The 17662-nt window shown below is 35.7% G+C and overlaps 1 protein-coding gene across 1 annotated transcript; it reads left to right on the top strand.

Annotated features, from left to right (window-relative positions):
• Nucleotides 154-5664, top strand: LOC109840606 (profilin-1-like). Its single transcript, XM_020409324.1, has 3 exons — nucleotides 154-380; nucleotides 3713-3850; nucleotides 5208-5664. The coding sequence occupies exons 1-3, from the start codon at nucleotides 258-260 to the stop codon at nucleotides 5340-5342; spliced, it is 396 nt and encodes a 131-aa protein (XP_020264913.1). The 5' UTR covers nucleotides 154-257; the 3' UTR covers nucleotides 5343-5664.

Below are 17662 nucleotides of genomic sequence, written 5' to 3'. Positions count from 1 at the left end.
ATTTGGAGCCAAATCCACGGGCTAAACTGCAACGGAACAAAAATTACCTCCACATTTGAAGGCGGACTTGCAGGCCAACTTATTCAATCGGGCTCAATGAGTGGTAGAGGGTCATCTGAGATCCGCTCCTCTCTATATATATCCCCGCTTCTCGATCCGAAATTTGAAGACCCCGGCTCTTTCATTCGAAGAAACGAGCTAAACCTTGAAAAGAAAAGAAAAACAACAACAAAAATACTTTCACATTTCTATCGAAAATGTCGTGGCAAAATTACATCGATGAACACCTCATGGCCAACATCGACGGCCAGTACCTGACCTCGTCGGCGATCGTAGGCCTCGACGGTAGCGTCTGGGCTCAGAGCGCCAACTTTCCTCAGGTCCGATCGATCTCTTTCTATCTCGATCGACCTCGATCTTGATTTGTTTCGTTTGTGTGATCTCTTTTGGTTCTTGATCTTGGACGCGATCGGCATCTGGATCAACATCGAAAGATCGATCTGATGATTTTTTTTATTATTATATGCGATTTAGTTTGGGTATTCTTGTTGCATGAGATGTATCCGATTGATTGTCTAGGGTTTTTAATGTGGTTGACTTTGAGATAAGCTAAGGTTGATTCAGATCGCGATGAACTTACTTTGAATATCAACACTCCGATAAAATGTAGTTTGTTGCTGAGATCGTATTTCCTTCTAGTTTTGTTAATCAAGTAGATCTACTTCTTTCTCATCTTATTTTAATGGTGTTAAATTGTAAGTTTTGTTGTGTTGAGGTGTGCCATGAATGCTTGGATCTAGTTATTTGAAATATTTACATCCATTATATGAAAGTGAAAAAAAAAAAATTCAATGACAATAGAAAAAACAGAATGCGTTGTGTATGTGGTGTTGTGGGCAAATCATTCTACTTGTGCTAGTAATTATGTTCAAATATAAATGTGATGCATTATTATAAAATATAGTGTTTATTTGAAATATAGAAGTGATGGATCATAGTTTATTGAGCAATTGGGAGTGGAGTGGGCCCAAAAGAACATTTGGATATAGACTATTACTAGAGGAGCTCCATGGAAAATGATCCATTTACTGACCCTAAAAATTTTTATGATCCATTTACTTGGGTTGTCATCAAGCCAATTTTAGCTGACCTGCTGAAGGCCAGAAATTTTTAGAATTATATCCTCTTTTACTTTTATTATTTCCTTTGTTCTTCGCCATATGTGCTTTCCTGGACCATTGACCTTGTCCTTGGTTTAGAAAGATTTTAACCAATTTCACTGACATAACTTCTCTGTGATGGATATCATGCCAAATGATTTCAGTACATATATGATGGTGTGTAACTACACTATGGGATAATTCCTCGGTCATTGATTTTAACAATTTCAAGGACATAAGTCATTAGGGTCAAGGATATTATGCCAAACGGTTTCTAACTAGTGCCACTAATTGCATAAGAGACTCTTAGAAGAATTAGCATGAGTAGGCGAAACAGTTTGAATGACGTGCGCCATATTACCATAATGTTACAGTCAGGAAGGTTCTAGGGTCTTTCTGTTTCTAATCCAGGAAGGAAACATCTCTAAGTGATAGTCAATGTCTAGGTTTTCCCCCCTGAAACCTAGATATATAGCTTTTCCTGGTGAAGCTCAATCAAAGTTTTGAGTTATTGAAACCCACAATTGCACTGACACCTTGTTTTCATGATTGGGATGGCAATTCTTTGGATTTATGGTTTTTACCTATGCTCCTCCATGTAAAAATTCTTAGGATTGGTATAAATTTTGTGCAGATGTCACATTAAATCCAATCGAGTGTTACTGCTTTTTGACAAAGTATCATAACCATGAAATCTCCTGCAGATTAGACAAGGGAGGTCTGTCATTCCTTTCCTAATCCAAAGGATTGGCTTTGGACCACTTTTATAATCCTTGGGATTTTGCTTAGAACTGATATCCAGCTCATCACATCAGATTTCAAATATCAGTTGGAAAAATAAAATCTAAGTACAGAATATGCAGGGTTGGATGTATCCAAAACATATCCATAATCCTGTATGAACTAAAGTTGATTTATTTTTATTTTTTATTTTATTTAATTTTTTTTACATGAGATTCATATTGATAGCAATTTGTGTTGAAAATTAACTTAGCGGGAAATAGGTCACAGGGGTTTACTGCTTGCTGTGTTTTGCCACTAGAAATTCCCATGTGGAAACACAGATTCCAGTTAAGATCACACATGATGCCTTTAAGTGCTTGTTCTATAGAAGTAATTCAATTGTGGAAGTGGGTTCAAAAGTAAGCAGTCAGGTTCAATTTTTATTATAACCCGAGAATTAATCTCTTACCTCCCTATTCACAGAACAAAAACTATCTCTGCCCCCTCACCTCCCTTAAAACACTGTCAGCATAATACATCCAAGTTGCTTTAAAGTGCTACTCAGAATTTATATCATCTACTTAATAGTGAACGTACGCTCATTGTAAGTTTGTAAGCTCTTACAATTTTTCGTTGGCAGTGCAAAATATTCACTTTTAACATTTGATTTCCTATGTTGCATTGGTACTTTTATCATGAAGTTACACCCATGCCCGAGACATTGTACCTGTACCTGACACCAACACTCTTTGGGCACTTCTTGGATATATGTATACATTTATTTGGACACGTAAACAAATATTTAATATATGTTTTAATTTAAAGCACTGGTCATACACTAATTGGGCGTATATCCTACACTTTATATCCACTTCTTGAAACTGTTGGAGATTGGTCAGATATGTTTCAGCCCATATCCAATTGAGAACTATGTTTTTAAAGGCCTTTTGGTATAATATTCAAAAGGATCGGTTTTCTAATTCATAATCTACATAATAAAAGATACGAAACAAATGTGTTCAGAACTTAATTCTTATAACATGTGAATGGAAAAAATGATATTGAATCTCATGTAAATTATTGTAGATAGATTAGCCATGTCCCTGAACCCTACCTTTTACAATTCTACTGTGTCCCATAACCGCACCCTCACCGCACCAGTGTCTGTGTAACTTTGGGCTTCACTTGATAATTCACACCCAGCTTTTCTGTAGTGAAAGTCAGCTTGAAATCAATTTTGCTTAATTTAAAGAAACATGTATTAGTCAAGAAATGCTTTTGATGTGCTATCACAGTGACAACCTTAAGAGGTTTAGCTTGATAAAAGACACCTTTTTGGACAAGCGTTTATATTTAGGAATTGGAAGCTGAAAAGCCTGGGCTTAACTGCGAACATGTTTTATTTGTTTTTTGATTATTTTGTGCCTTTGATTCCGATTTGAATGCATTACCTCATTACAAAACCTATTTCTTCTTCTAAATCTATGAGAGTTTTGGTTGTTTTTATTTTGGTGATAAGCTTAAAGATGCGTGATGAACTCTGCTAGCCTCTATTACCCAAGGATTTTGGGCAAGACATTTTGATCTCTATATTTTATTGAGGAATTTGGCACCAGCTTAGATGGTCGATATAAGACTGGATAAATTTGGCAGCTTTTATATGGAACATTAGAGCCCATCTTCGTTGTGTTCTTGTTGGTTTTTTAGTAGCACTTACATTTATTTTGTTTTAGTTGGCCTTCTCCACTCATGCACATTTGATATTTGATATGGTTCTCCAATTATTTATTTATTAGTATATAGTATTAATTCTCTTTGTGTATGTGCAGTTTAAACCTGAGGAGATCACTGGCATTGTTAATGATTTTAATGAACCGGGTTCCCTTGCTCCCACTGGTTTATTTCTTGGGGGTGTAAAGTACATGGTAATCCAAGGAGAACCTGGAGCTGTTATTCGTGGAAAGAAGGTGATCATGTTTTGTTTCTTCTAGTTTCTGTGTTTTCTTGCACGGCCATACTGCTTTATCACTTGCTTTCTGAAATTTACTTGAACTTTGAAGTTGAACATCAATTATTTTTGAAGTAAGCAACTTTTTTTTGCTATCACTTTGAAACACACGCTATATTGAAGTTGAAAGCTATAAATGTGATCAGTAACCTATGTTGAAAAGAGATTTTTATATACAGTGCAAATAGGAGACAGATAACCAGCTATATTGTTGACCCTTTCATCTTACCCTCTTCTTTAGTTGTCATAAGCTGTACCATTTTGCGGTTATGCTTTCTTGCCCATTTTAGATCTAGCTTAATGTTGCAAGCAAGCTCCCTTCCTCTGCTTGCTAAAATTTCGCTTTCATTTCAGTTTTTCTTATTTAATCAATATCAATGTTTCTCTTCTCTTAGTTCTCCCAGTTAGTTCAATCTCATATATTTTTCGACCGGACCGAGAGATATAACTATATTCAGCATGTAATGATCTTGTTTGCTAGGGAAGTTCTGTATAGAAAAGCTTAGGAATAGTTTCTGTATATCACTCTAATGTTGTAGTTGTACCTGCTCCTTCACATTTTTACTACTTCCTCTCTTTGAGCAAGCAAGTTCTTTCATTTGTTGAATCAGTTCGTTTTGCTCTGGTGGGGTTTCTGTGTTTCGCTTCTAGTTTTTCAATGTAGTTTACATTTTCGTAATTACTACCATTCTGAATTATGTGTTTATTCTCCTTACTGAATTTAGCATGATGAAACCTGCGTGTGGTTTGCTTATCTATCTTTGCAGTTAGCTTGTTGACATCCACCAAACTAATGTACAAACACTTCTTTTGTGCCCTCCTTTTCTTTCTTAATAATCCCTATTGATCCTCTTCCTGCCATATTTATTCTTCTGTGAGTGTGGAGGCTCTACATTATTAGCTTAACTTTTCAGAATTGATAGAACTTGAGTATAAATTTTATCTAATCCCCCTGAACTTTGGAGTGTCTCACTTAACCTCCTGAACTTTGGTGAAATGGCCAGATTACCTTTTGAAATAACACGAGCAAATGGATGAATTTTAATAATTGGGCATCATTTTCGTCTTTTAACCTCACATGCTTGGCGTATGACCTCTCAAAATTCTAGGTGTTACTTTGCGGGGAGGGGGTTAAGTAAGACAAGTTCAGGTGCTTAAGTGGAGTAAACAAAGTTCATGGGGTAATGTGCAAAATCCGCCAAAGTTCGGGAGGTTAAATGAAACATACCCTAAAATTTTCAACCGTAAGTTCATAGCAGTGTTACTGTGCATGTCTAGCTTTTGAAGAATTACCTACATTTCTGTTTATCTTACAGGGATCAGGTGGCATCACTATAAAGAAAACCAACCAGGCCCTTATATTTGGCATATATGATGAGCCAATGACTCCAGGCCAATGCAACATGGTTGTAGAGAGGATGGGCGATTATCTCGTTGAGCAGGGCCTGTAATGCTTTCAGCGCCCCAAATCCCTATCTTTTTTCCTCATTGGGATGTAGTAGTGATCTTGCCCCCTTTCCCCCTTCCCCAGTTTTGAGCATTGCATATTTCCATGAGCATGGACTGGTATTGTTCTGCATTTTGTTTTGGGCAATAATCTTGTGGACATATCGGGTTGGTGTCTTTGGGTTTGGTTTTCATATCCTTTTGTGTTTTTTGAAGAATCATGCGCTTTCCTTTGCCATGTTTGTTACCAACAGATTTGCATATGTCAAAGATTTTTAAAGAAGTGCTTATTCTTTAGTACTCTGTGGAATGCTTTCTTTGTTTTTATCAGTTAATGTGTGGCGGTAGTATGTCTGTGATGCTGTATTTTCTAAAGGTTGAGTTTGTGGATGAATGACTTCGGCTGCAATGGAAAACAAAGAACCTCCATATTGCTTGGGGCAGTTACTGCTCGATTTTTCGACTCCACATAATTGTTGGCAATACTGGAGCCCTACAGCAAAATTACGGGCATTTGCAATTTGCAACATACATTGAAGCTCCTAAACATGGCAACCTAATGAAAAGCACAGCTGATTTGAGGATTAATTAAGTTATCTTGGTTCTACTGCTGTCAGTCAACTGGGATAACAGCAGTCACTTTCTATTATTTTGGTTGTGGTGCTCAGGTTTTTATAAAACAAGCATTTTTTGATTTGTTGCAGTTTGCATGCTTTATCTGCTCACTGTGCTCTTATTCATTTCTTTGGAGTTGTGTCAGCCTCCATTCTACAGGTTCTGCAGTTGCTGATTTTTCGCATCTGGTCTCTAATTTTTCGAATCCTTTTCGCTAAAAAGAACCACGTAAACATCATTGAGGTGCCATTTATTTGTCGCTTGATCTGGAAAATCTGATCTAATCCAGAAGTGCAGTCCAAAAATTCATGATCAGAAACATATGCAGAATCATTGCCGCTGCTGATGAGAAATTGAATTGAGAAGCAGATAGGCCGTCATCTCATGAAAGCCTGTTAACTGGGTGTAGGTCTCTCTATGGTCTTAGTATAAGCATGGACTCCTGGAATTTGCTGAGTTTATGATAGTGTTGTTCCAGTAATGGAGTTCATATAGGGCCCGAAATTTTTGCCTAGCAGTATTTTTATCATTTAGAGAGCTACTATGATCTTCTTCAGTGTTTGAAAAAGCCGCGCACGCGTCTCTGTGCAAATTTGAGCAGTCGGTGATTGCGACGATTTAATGTTCTATTACTGATTTTGTGTCGTATGTATTGATTTAAAGTTGATGGTGAGATAGGCATAACCTTCTCCTCTCTTCGTATGATAGTCCATCAAGCGCCCCTCTCTATATGATCTTTTCCTGAGGTGGTTGCCGAGGCGAGTTTGGGTTATGCCAGATCACGTCGTAAAAAGATCACATGTCGGAATCAGATTAAGACGTTAAAGAAAAAAAAAACGTAGAAGCACCAACTCGAAGAGGATCCAGATGGACAGGGTTGGATTTCAATTTAGGGCCCGTTTGGATAATGGAAGTACTAGAAGTAAGAAATAGGTTATAGAAGTAACTTTCAAAGTTATAAAGTAGGAAGTAGTGGAAATAGCTTTTTTTTGTTTGTTTCATATATTTTTAGAAGTAATGGAAGTAGAACTTCTTCCTTTTCATTTACTTTTTTTGTTTGGATAACATTTGAAAATATTATTAGGAAGTAATTTTATCAATGAAAAGTTGTTAGAAGTAACTAATAAATGAAATATTAATAAAAAAATTTATTTATGTCATAATTAATATGCATTTCAACTACTTCCGAACTACTTCTGAGTATTGAGGATTGGAAAAATATTTTGAAAGTAAAGATGACACGTAGGCGCCACATAAGCATTTAGGGAAGTATTGGAAGTAAATTTTTCAGAGAACCAAACATATTTTTTTGCTTGGAAGTAGCAGAAGTAGCCTCTACTTTTTTTACTTCAGCTACTTCACAATTACTTCCGTGCAAACAAACATGCTCTTAGCGGAGGACTTGAGAATTCCTCAGGACGTGATAGGAAAAGGGTCTGCTATCTGTCTCTGCCTGTAAAGGGCAGTCAGTGGTTGAAGAAGATTCTCAGAGGACGCGAGCTGGTGGTGTGAACGACTCCAGTTCTGTACTATCATTCAATAGGAATACGAATATTTTTTTTAAAGAAGTCTTTGCTTGTAGCTATTTAAAGGGATTAGAGATCTTGCTTGCATCATGAAAAGAGAGCTGCCAAAAAAGTTGATGCCTAGAGCTACCTATTATGCGTGGGCCCCTGGCGATTGGCAAAAGTCCACATGATCTCCAATTATGGCCCGATGACGGCAGCTAATCACACTTTACCTTAATGATGCGTCTAGTTTGGACTCGATCTTGTATTTCAGCAGTTTGGTATATATGGACGTACAACACGATGTAGCAACTTACAGCAAAATTTGTGACAAATCCGGCTACTTGGAGCAAAATATGGCAACTCACGACAAAATTGTATGATACACCAAACTAAATATCCGATTTAAAATTTATTCCATACTAAAAATTATTCCTCTTCTATCAAAAATGTTCTAGCTGACTAACATCTCTTTAGGGGGTGTTTGGTTTAATTTCCATAAAAAAGAGTAAAAAGGAAAACACCACAAAAGTAGATTTCCTTGTATTTTTATAAAAAATTATAGAAAAGTTTTGAGAACTCAAAAGTTCCAATTTTCTTATGTATTGTATTTTCTTTGTTTCTTTCAAAATAAGAAAATGGACCAATTACTTTATAGAAATAGCAAGTATTACTTTTCTTTTGTTTGGTTGCATATGAAAAATTTATGGAAAACTTTTGCTAATCTTATTCCTCACTTACAATGGCTAGTTTAACGACTCTTTTAATGGCTAGTTTGATATTCTTAAATCTTATAAAATCCTTCTATTCTCTACTATCATTGAACATAAAATTTGCAAAGTTGAATAAAATGAGTAAGAATGTTAGATCTTGGTGAATCTTCAAGTGCATCAAATTCAAGTGTAAGTATTTCATTTTAAAAAATACAAATTTTTCTACTATTTTCCAATTGAAAAATTATTTGGTTTTTTATTTTTTGTAATCAACGTGCAAGGAAACTACTGCAGAAACAAACATATGAGGAATTTTTTTTCACATACAGATGAAGATCGAGAGCGTGATGAGATGTGGGATATAATAGAAGAAGCAGAAATAATACTAAGAGCTAATGCTTTGAAAGTTGGAGACCGATTTGGGCAATGGAAGTGTCCCTATTGTAACGATATCTCCTACACAAATTGGAACATGAATGATCTCTTAACTCATGCGCACGATGTTGGTTACGATGCAACTGTGGTCAATATGGGTAAGGAGGAGATTGGTCAGCATTGTGGACTGGAAGTTTATTTACAATGGCTAGATAGAAATCAATGATCTTAAAAATCTTGTACAACTTGCGTATTTTCATGGTCTACATTGATATTTTCATGTACTAAGTTGGCTCAGCTATTGGTCTTTTGTCATAATCGATTGCCTCAACTGAAACTTACAAGTTCAACATAGATTGCGTTCTAATAACATATAAATGAATGCCTTATCTTATTATGAATATCGTAAAGTAGTTTGCAATCTTATTTAGTTGACCATCATCATTGCCAATATATGTAGAGAGCTAAATGAGCTCCAAAATCAGTCTACCAAAAAGAAAATAGCATCAACAGCTCGACAATGGGCGCAAATCAAACCTGAGAATGTAGAATAGAGAGCTAAACAAGCTCTAAAATCAGTCCAATAAAAAAAACAACACCAACAGCTTAACAATGAGCACAAAATATATCCGAGAATGTAGAATAGAGACCTAAACAAGCTCTAAAATCAATCCAACCAAAAGAAAACAACACCAACATGTCGACAATGAGCACAAAATATACCTAAGAATGTAGAATAGAGAGCTAAACAAGCTCTAAAATCAGTCTAACCAAAAGAAAATAGCACCAACAGCTCGACAATGAGGACAAATCAACCATTAGAATGTAGAATAGAGAGCTAAACAAGCTCTAAAATTAGTCCAACCAAAAGAAAATAGCACCAACAACTCGACAATGAGTGCAAATCAACCATGAGAATGTAGAATAGAGACCTAAACAAGCTCTAAAATTAGTCCAATCAAAAGAAAATAGCACCAAAATCTCAACAATGAGCACAAAATATGATAGAGAATGTAGAATAGAGAGCTAAACAAGCTTTAAAATCAGTCCAATAAAAAGAAAACAACACCAACAGCTCGACAATGAGCGCAAACCAACCATGAGAATGTAGAATAGAGAGCTAAACAAGCTCTAAAACCAGTTCACCTAAAAGAAAACAACACCAGCAGCTCGACAATGAGCGCAAATCAACCATGAGAATGTAGAATAGAGACTTAAACAAGCTCTAAAACCAATCCAACCAAAAGAAAATAGCACCAACAGCTCAACAATGAGCGCAAATCAACTATGAATATGTGGAATAGAGAGGTAACAAGCTCTAAAATTAGTCCAACCAAAAGAAAACAACACCAACAGCTCGACAATGAGCGCAAATTAACCATGAATATGTGGAATAGAGAGCTAAACAAGCTCTAAAATCAGTCCAACCAAAAGAAAGCAGCACTAACAGCCATGAATACTTATTAGGGCTTAGGATAGAAGTAGATTTGTCATAAAAGATTGTCTCACCTATAAATTTATGATGCGATGTAGGCTGCTTTTTTGAGGGATTGCCACACCCAAACATTATAATATCAATATAGGTTGCATTCTACACAAAATTGCCTCGCCTAAATATTACATAATAAATATAGGTTGCATTCTCAGTTTATTATCATCATCATTACCCCACCTAAACAAAAATGAATGAAAAGAACCCATACCAGAATTGAGTACCCAAAAAAGCCATCTGTCATTAAGGTCAAACCAAGCATTATATAGCACAAGAAGCCAACAACCATTAGCTCAATCTAAGCACAAATAGCCAACAACAATAATTAGCAAGATGAATATAACCAACAACGAATATAACCAACAACTACAATTAACAACATGAGTTGCAACATCTAAAGTTTGTAATTAGCAACATATAAGTTTGTGTAGGATTTAAGAATTAGCAACATGAATGACAACATCTAAAGTTTGCAATTAACAACATATAAGTTTGTGTGGGGATTTTGTGAATAGCAACATGAATGTAAAGTATATGAAAATAATGTGAAGTAGCAAAATGGAGTGTTGTGTACACAAAATAACAAAACCCAAATCATGTATCACATCCTTGAGCCGCTGCAAGACTTGCAATATACCTCTTCTAAGCCTCCTTCTTTTTGATAAAAAACCTCCTTGCCTCATACTCACTTTCATACAAACGACCTAAGGCCTTGTTGAGGAATTCCTCACTGTATGAGTCACTATGGGTCTTCAAAGCTGCAGGTAATTGTTCAGTCCAATATATTATGTGTTGATTTCTGATTGACTCCGACATTGACTTAACAAAGCTATTTATCAACTCATCATCATTGGTTTTCAAGGTTTTTTGCTTGAGGAAGGCATTGTGTTAGACTCATGCTGGGATTTTCTAGAAGTGGAGTTTGGGGTAGTGTTAGCATCAGATTGAGGCTCAGTTTCACTCTCAAGTGGAATGTCTCCATCATCATCATCAAGATGAATGACGTTGTTAGTACCAATCTTATCATAAACTGGCCTAACAAATTCACCCCTAGCTTGATCATCACTCGTGATCTTCTGTAAATGTTTGTAGAAAGGAAGAGTGTAACAACCTTCAACTTTGGATACCACTGTTTTAGAATTTGATCCAACAAGTTCACGTTGTAAGCACAAATCCAGAACTGAACCCCTTACTTACAAGATCACATCCATGTTATGCATATTTTTTTCCTACTGGAGTATAATATAGCGAGCCTACTTTGTTGGAACCTTAATTAATTAACTAATAAGTGATTAAGGGAAGAGGGTAACGTGATAGTTATCCGGCTTAACAATTAAGAGTAGGTTTGTGTGCTGTATTTGTTTTTATGCAAAAAAAAAGAAGAGAGGCATGACACTTAGTCCACTTTGGAGGCTTTAGCACTTTGTTGACCCAACATCTACAAAAGACAAAGCAAGCATTTTTGTCTTGTTTCTTGTTGAATATTTTCGTTTATGATCTTATTCCATAGTATTCTATTATTCTTAAGTTCTCTAAGAATTTGTTATTATTATTATTATGCAAGCATAATTTCCTCTTTAAAATTTTTGTCAATATTAGTTTCCATGTTACATAATTATTGTGGGTTAAGTTTGTATGCCAAAATTTATGTAAGCATTTTTATTTTAGATAATGATATTTTTCTAACAAGAAAATAAATAAATTTTCAAAATTTGGATAGTATTTTTATTATTCATTTTGGCCAAATTTAGAAAAATTATATATTTTCGGGTTATTTTCCAAACCCCTCCTTCTAATAAATCTTGTTAGTCTAGAAATCAGAACTTAAGTATACTGCTGCAACAATAAACTTCACATGTATGTGCTTAGCTTAGTGGTCACAAGACTTGAATCCTAACCCATTGGTTATGAGTTCGAATCCCGTAAGCTTCACTTTTACAAAAATATATATATTTTTGGTTCGGTTTGAACTTGAACCCGAACCAGTTTAGACCAGACCCGAACCTAAGTTCAGACTAGACCCGAACCCAGATTTAACTAAACCAGAACCCCCTACAGACCAGACCCGAACCGAATATGAACCAAACCAGACCAGAAACGAATTATGAACCAGATCCGATTGAACCCAAACAGATCTGATAGAACCAAATTCAACCCAAACCTGACAATACAAAATTACTAGTATTTATTTTGTCTGATATTGTGGTTGACATGAATGACTTTATGAAAAATTGTTACTTAATCACCTAGTTGTTATCAAATAGGAGAGACTGTGCATGAAGACGACTCCTGTTAAAAATATGATTTATAAGCGTGCTTTCATAGCATGGCTATACTCTCGATATCTATACCCTGATATGAGATTTCCTTGGTTATTCTTATTATTATTATTATAGCATTGACTAGACGGTACACACATTCTTGATTGGACATGTTCTTGGTTCACGGTTATTTTTCATAGTTTTACGGAAGTCGTTCCACAGTAACTCTGTGGTTAGTGCACAACATTTCATGCACAGCCAATTAAATTAAACTGACAAACATGGGGTTTATAAAGGGGAATTGGATGGAGAATATAAAGTGTATATAAGTGGTTCATGTGCATACTGATATGAAATGATAAGGCCTGTACATACTGATTTGATAAATGATAAGGCCAATGGTCAATACAATACTTGTCGCCGTATTCCCGGGATGTTTTACGGGAAAGCCGATTTATATACATGATATCATTCTCCTCTAATTCAAATAACATATAAATTAAAATAATATATTTATGTGCCTTGTGGTAGACTTTGTTTGATATTTATGATGAGTATTTTTCTTATTTCACCTCGAATTTAGATTTCATATTTTTATTTATACTTGTCACATACACTTACACGAGCACAATTTCCTCATTTTACATGCTTGCTGGGAGTTTTCTGACTCCTCTGGGGTTTGCTCGCCCCAGATTCGGGAACCATTCTTTCTTCGCAGGACCGTGAGTATTTCGAGGGGCAGGCTCAGCAACAGTGATCACTTGTTGTTATATCAATTCTCTACTTCCCTTGTATTAGGTAGTTACATCGTTATGAGACTTGTCATGAAATAAACTTTGGCATTTCAGACTATAATGTATCGATCCTCTTTCCTATTTTAGAAGTTGAGGACATGTAAGAGAACTTTGTCTTGTTCTGATTTCTTTATCTATCAATTTCCCTTGGTTATCTTAGTTACATGCTCTATGTAGTAGTTCTTGTAGGCAATGTATCTGTATACAGGATAATTCAGAGGCGTGAATGTGACCGAATGGTTGCATTGCCGGCCGAGTCACGTCCTAAAATATTTTATTTTGGTACTGGGGCGTGACAAAGAGACTTGTTTATGTATCCTCTTAGCTTAGTTACTTTTGTCTTGCAATATGTGAAAAATCTTGTGTGAAATTAATTATAACTTTCTCACGTCCAATTAAATTAAATTCATTGTTATGGTAGAATTAAAACTTGAGCCCATGTTTTAAGTGTCTCATCATCTAGGATTACCATATAGTTTTTCTCATCCCACCCCGTACCACTTATGTTGATAAAAGCATTCATATCATAAAATACATAATTAAATATGTAGAACAATCTAAGATAGTCAATTCAAAATTACATAGTTGCAAGTAAGAGATGAAAAATTACATTGTCAATACAAGCACAATTATGAAATACAAAAATATAGTCTAAATAATGCAAAAATAATAAAACTACAAGCCGATTTCTGTGGTGTCACCATCTTCATATTTTGCACAATAACCAATCCACATTGCCACAATTTGGTCCCTAAGGTCATTCCATTCATTTCTTGCATCATGATCCTCTCTTTGTGTCCTACATTGAGTGAAGTCAATTACGTTTGTATCATCTTTATTTGTCACCTCCTCATTCTCCTCATCAATTACTACATTCTTATTCAAAATGTCATCTTGTGGATCTTCAATTACAATAAAGTTATGCAATATAGTACATGCTAATACGATGTCCACTTTGTGTGGGGAATGGATAATTAGATTTTGCCGAAAGAATTGTGAACCGATTTTTTAATGTACCAAAGATTGATTTAATTTTAGACCGTAAAGAAGAGTGTATTAAATTGAATAACTCTCTACTATTTTCGAGTGTCTGACCAATTTATTCCTTTAAATGATAATGTACACCACGAGATGGAGAGATGAAGCCAGGCATGGTAGTGTATCCAGCGTCACAAAGATAATATTTGCCTACATTATAGAAAAAATTCGTGATTAATTCGATCATATTATAAAGTTGACTATTTATTAAATGAGGTAGAAGAATACCATCGTATACTCTCAATCCGTAAGGTTGTAGTCTAGACGATACGTCTTGCAAAATCCTATAGTCATTTGTCGCACCTTCCCATCCAAATAGGCACATGTGAAAAGTTTATTTGGGGTGCACATAGCTAAATATTTTGCATTACACCTTTACGCCCTCTAAAGTGTGCAACTAGGTTAGAGGGTAATATTGCATCAATATGTGTTCTATCTATTATACCAATGCAATCTTATCAAAACTCGACAATGATTCAAAATATTAGTTTCTCATATTATTAAATTATGTAAATCACTAACTCAAATAATTTATTTCTCTCTTACCTTGAAGTAAGTGAAATAGTTTGAATTGTTGGCAATCTCCGGTGGAATCTCATTTGGTGCTTACTTCATGTATCGATCATGAAGACTATTCATAGATTGTAGGGTTTTATTAAAGTACATACTAATGGTTTCACTCGATCTTATGAATTTGGTCCTTATTACTCTATTTTTGATTTTATGACCCACTATGCCAAGAAACATAGCGAGTTGTTCTTCAACTTGAAGGTGTATTGTGACCTTTAAAAAACCATTATTTCGCATTATATCTACAAGTTTGAAAAAAACTTTAGACCTCATTCTAATATAAGAACTACAACTATTACTATATCCTTCAAAGACACGCTTGAAGTGGGCATTTCTACAAAAAAAATTCCTCATCTTATCCTCTCTTGGAGCATTACAAATTGATTTACGCCTAGCGCACATTCTCAATAAACAAGATATTATTGTAACCACGGAAGATATACTTGTATTAGCACACATCCTCTTTATTTGTTCTTCATCTACACCATCCATCTACATTAATTATAAAGAAAATAAAGCTTAAGACGTTTATGCAACCATGAAAAATGACGCTAAATGAAAAAGGGCTCCTTCTAATATATGTAAGCAATATTAATAAATGATTTTGTACAACATAGACATGCATAGGATTGAATTAATGATGGCGATGTTTGCATATGATCGGTTTAAATCACTTAATTAAAGAATCATTATAATAAAACTAGAAAGAATTAGCTTCCAAGTGTTAGGCTAGCATAAACTTAACCTTATGTTAAGACTGAAAACAACTTTTTCCACAAAATATAGAATCCAACAAGGGATAAATATATAGTGGAGTTATCAAACAAATGAAAGATATCAAGCTATAATTTTCTCATCCAACAATTAATAGACTCATTTTGTCACAATCAGGTTAACATCAACCAATAGTTTTTTTCATTGTATTAATTGGTCAATTGATTGATGAAATCAACCGTTAATCAAACCACAATAGTAGTAAAATCAACCATTAATTAAGATTGGAAAATCAACCACAATAGCTCAGAAAATCAAAACATAAAAAATAGTGGAAAAATCAACCGCAACAGCTCAAAAAATCAATAAGGTTTAGGAGCTTATTTTTATACCTCAATAGCTCGGAAGATCAACCGCGAAAACACCGATTTAGACTAAATTTCCTAAACCAATTGCTAAACCAACCGACACAGCAAGAAGCCTGACAAACTTAAGGCTCGTTGGTGAATGGCGTCAACAGGTGAGGAGGATGTGAGGCAAATGTGCTAAAAATCGAAGAGGGATATGGGGTCTGGGGACGGGAACGAGAGAGGAAACCCTAGAAAATTTTCGTGAATTTGCGGCCACGAGAAATGTCGAAAATTGGGTATATGCATGATTTTATTAGTTTAATAATAAGGTTGTTAGTTTTTTAGATGATTTCAGCCCATTTTGAGTGGAACTTGATTTCTATAAAATGTGATACTTTCCTCTACTTTATAGAAAATTTTTCTATAAATTTTTTGAGCCAAACATAATTTATAGAAATCTACAAAAAAAATTATTTACAAAACTTTCACTATGAATCTTTTTCTATTAAGTTTTCTATAAAACTAGTGAACCAAATGCCCCCTTAGTCAGACGACTATCCCCACATTCAACTTGCAAAAGAAGAAAATTTCAAATTAAACTCATTCCTAATTTCATTCCTAAAATTCGACCCACTTCAAATTTTATTACGAAAATCGACTTATTTTCTCGCCACGTCAGCATCGTGACAAAAAAGATGGTCGATTTTTTTTAATCGCGTTCCTAATTAGTCGGGATTGCCAACCCCGACTAATAAGGAGCTCTCCCGCCACGCAGCTATAGTTTGGCAGCTAAATTAGTTGGGGTTCGAAACCCAGACTAATTTAGCCCATTCGTTTTATCCAATCCAGATAAAGGCCTTCCTCGCTTTGTTTTTTTTCGAGGGTTTACATTCTAAATCCCTAAACCAATCGTCAAAATCTTCCATCGATCTCTCAGATCCCAGTCGCCATGCCCGATCTCCAAGCATCTCTCCTCTGTTGCCCTCCCCTCTCCCCCTTCTCCCCTCCCAAACCCTCCCATTCCCCCAACCCGACCCTCTCTTTTCCCGCCCTCATCGCCGCCTCTCCTTCTCCTCTTCTCCCTGCTCTCTCTCTCTTAAAACTTCTCCAATCAAGATCCGGTAGAGATCTCGTCGGCCGAGGAGGCTGGTGGTAAACATAAGGAGAGCCGCTGGTGGTGTTCTTGATTGGGGCTTGGGAGAGGGTTAGGAGAGGGTTTGATTGGGTGATGGGATCCGAGTGGATGAGGTGGTGACCGTTGTGGAGGAAGGAGAAGAGGTTGGAGATGTTGATGGCCGAGGCTGATGTTAACCCTAGGAACGCTGCTTGCCGAGCTCAATAAGCACATGACCTAAATGGTCGGGGTTAGGAACCCTGACCATTTTGAATTAGGCATTTCAAAATGGTCGGGGTTCCCAACTCCGACTATTAATGCAACGGCTAAATTAGTCGGGTTTTCGAACCCCGACTAATTTTGCTGTCAAACTACAGCTGCGTAGTAGGCGAGCTCCTAATTAGTCGGGGTCGCCGACCCCGGCTAATTAGGAACGCGATTAAAAAAACCGACTTACTTTCTGACCACGATCACTTTCTGGTTACGATGCTGACGTGACGAGAAAGTGAGTTAATATTTGTAATAAAGTTTAAAGTGGATCGAATTTGGGGAATAAAATTGGGAATGAGTTTAATTTGAAAATGTCTTCACTCGCAAAATCTCAACCAGGGACATTTCGTAAATGATACCAACTCGAAGGGAATTTTTATTTATAAATCAATTAAATAACGGAAAAATATTGAGAATTCCCGGACGCCAAGGGCATTTATTAAATATGGTTTTATTCCACAGGGTCGGTGGACTAGAATCCGCTACCACCACTTGAGAGAGCGAAATTATT

Source organism: Asparagus officinalis, chromosome 5 (genome assembly GCF_001876935.1).
Source record: "Asparagus officinalis chromosome 5, Aspof.V1, whole genome shotgun sequence".
Lineage (NCBI taxonomy): Eukaryota > Viridiplantae > Streptophyta > Magnoliopsida > Asparagales > Asparagaceae > Asparagus > Asparagus officinalis.
The sequence above is the reverse complement of the archived record's forward strand: the minus strand, read 5'-3'. Positions and strand labels throughout refer to the sequence as shown.

What these genes read in the sequence shown, in the direction of transcription:
- LOC109840606 (XM_020409324.1), top strand. Translation starts at nt 258, where the DNA reads ATGTCGTGGCAAAATTACATCGATGAACACCTCATGGCCAACATCGAC. An exon ending in AGAGCGCCAACTTTCCTCAG is followed by an intron (nt 381 to 3,712) that starts GTCCGATCGATC and finishes GTGTATGTGCAG; the next exon opens with TTTAAACCTGAGGAGATCAC. An exon ending in CTGTTATTCGTGGAAAGAAG is followed by an intron (nt 3,851 to 5,207) that starts GTGATCATGTTT and finishes TTTATCTTACAG; the next exon opens with GGATCAGGTGGCATCACTAT.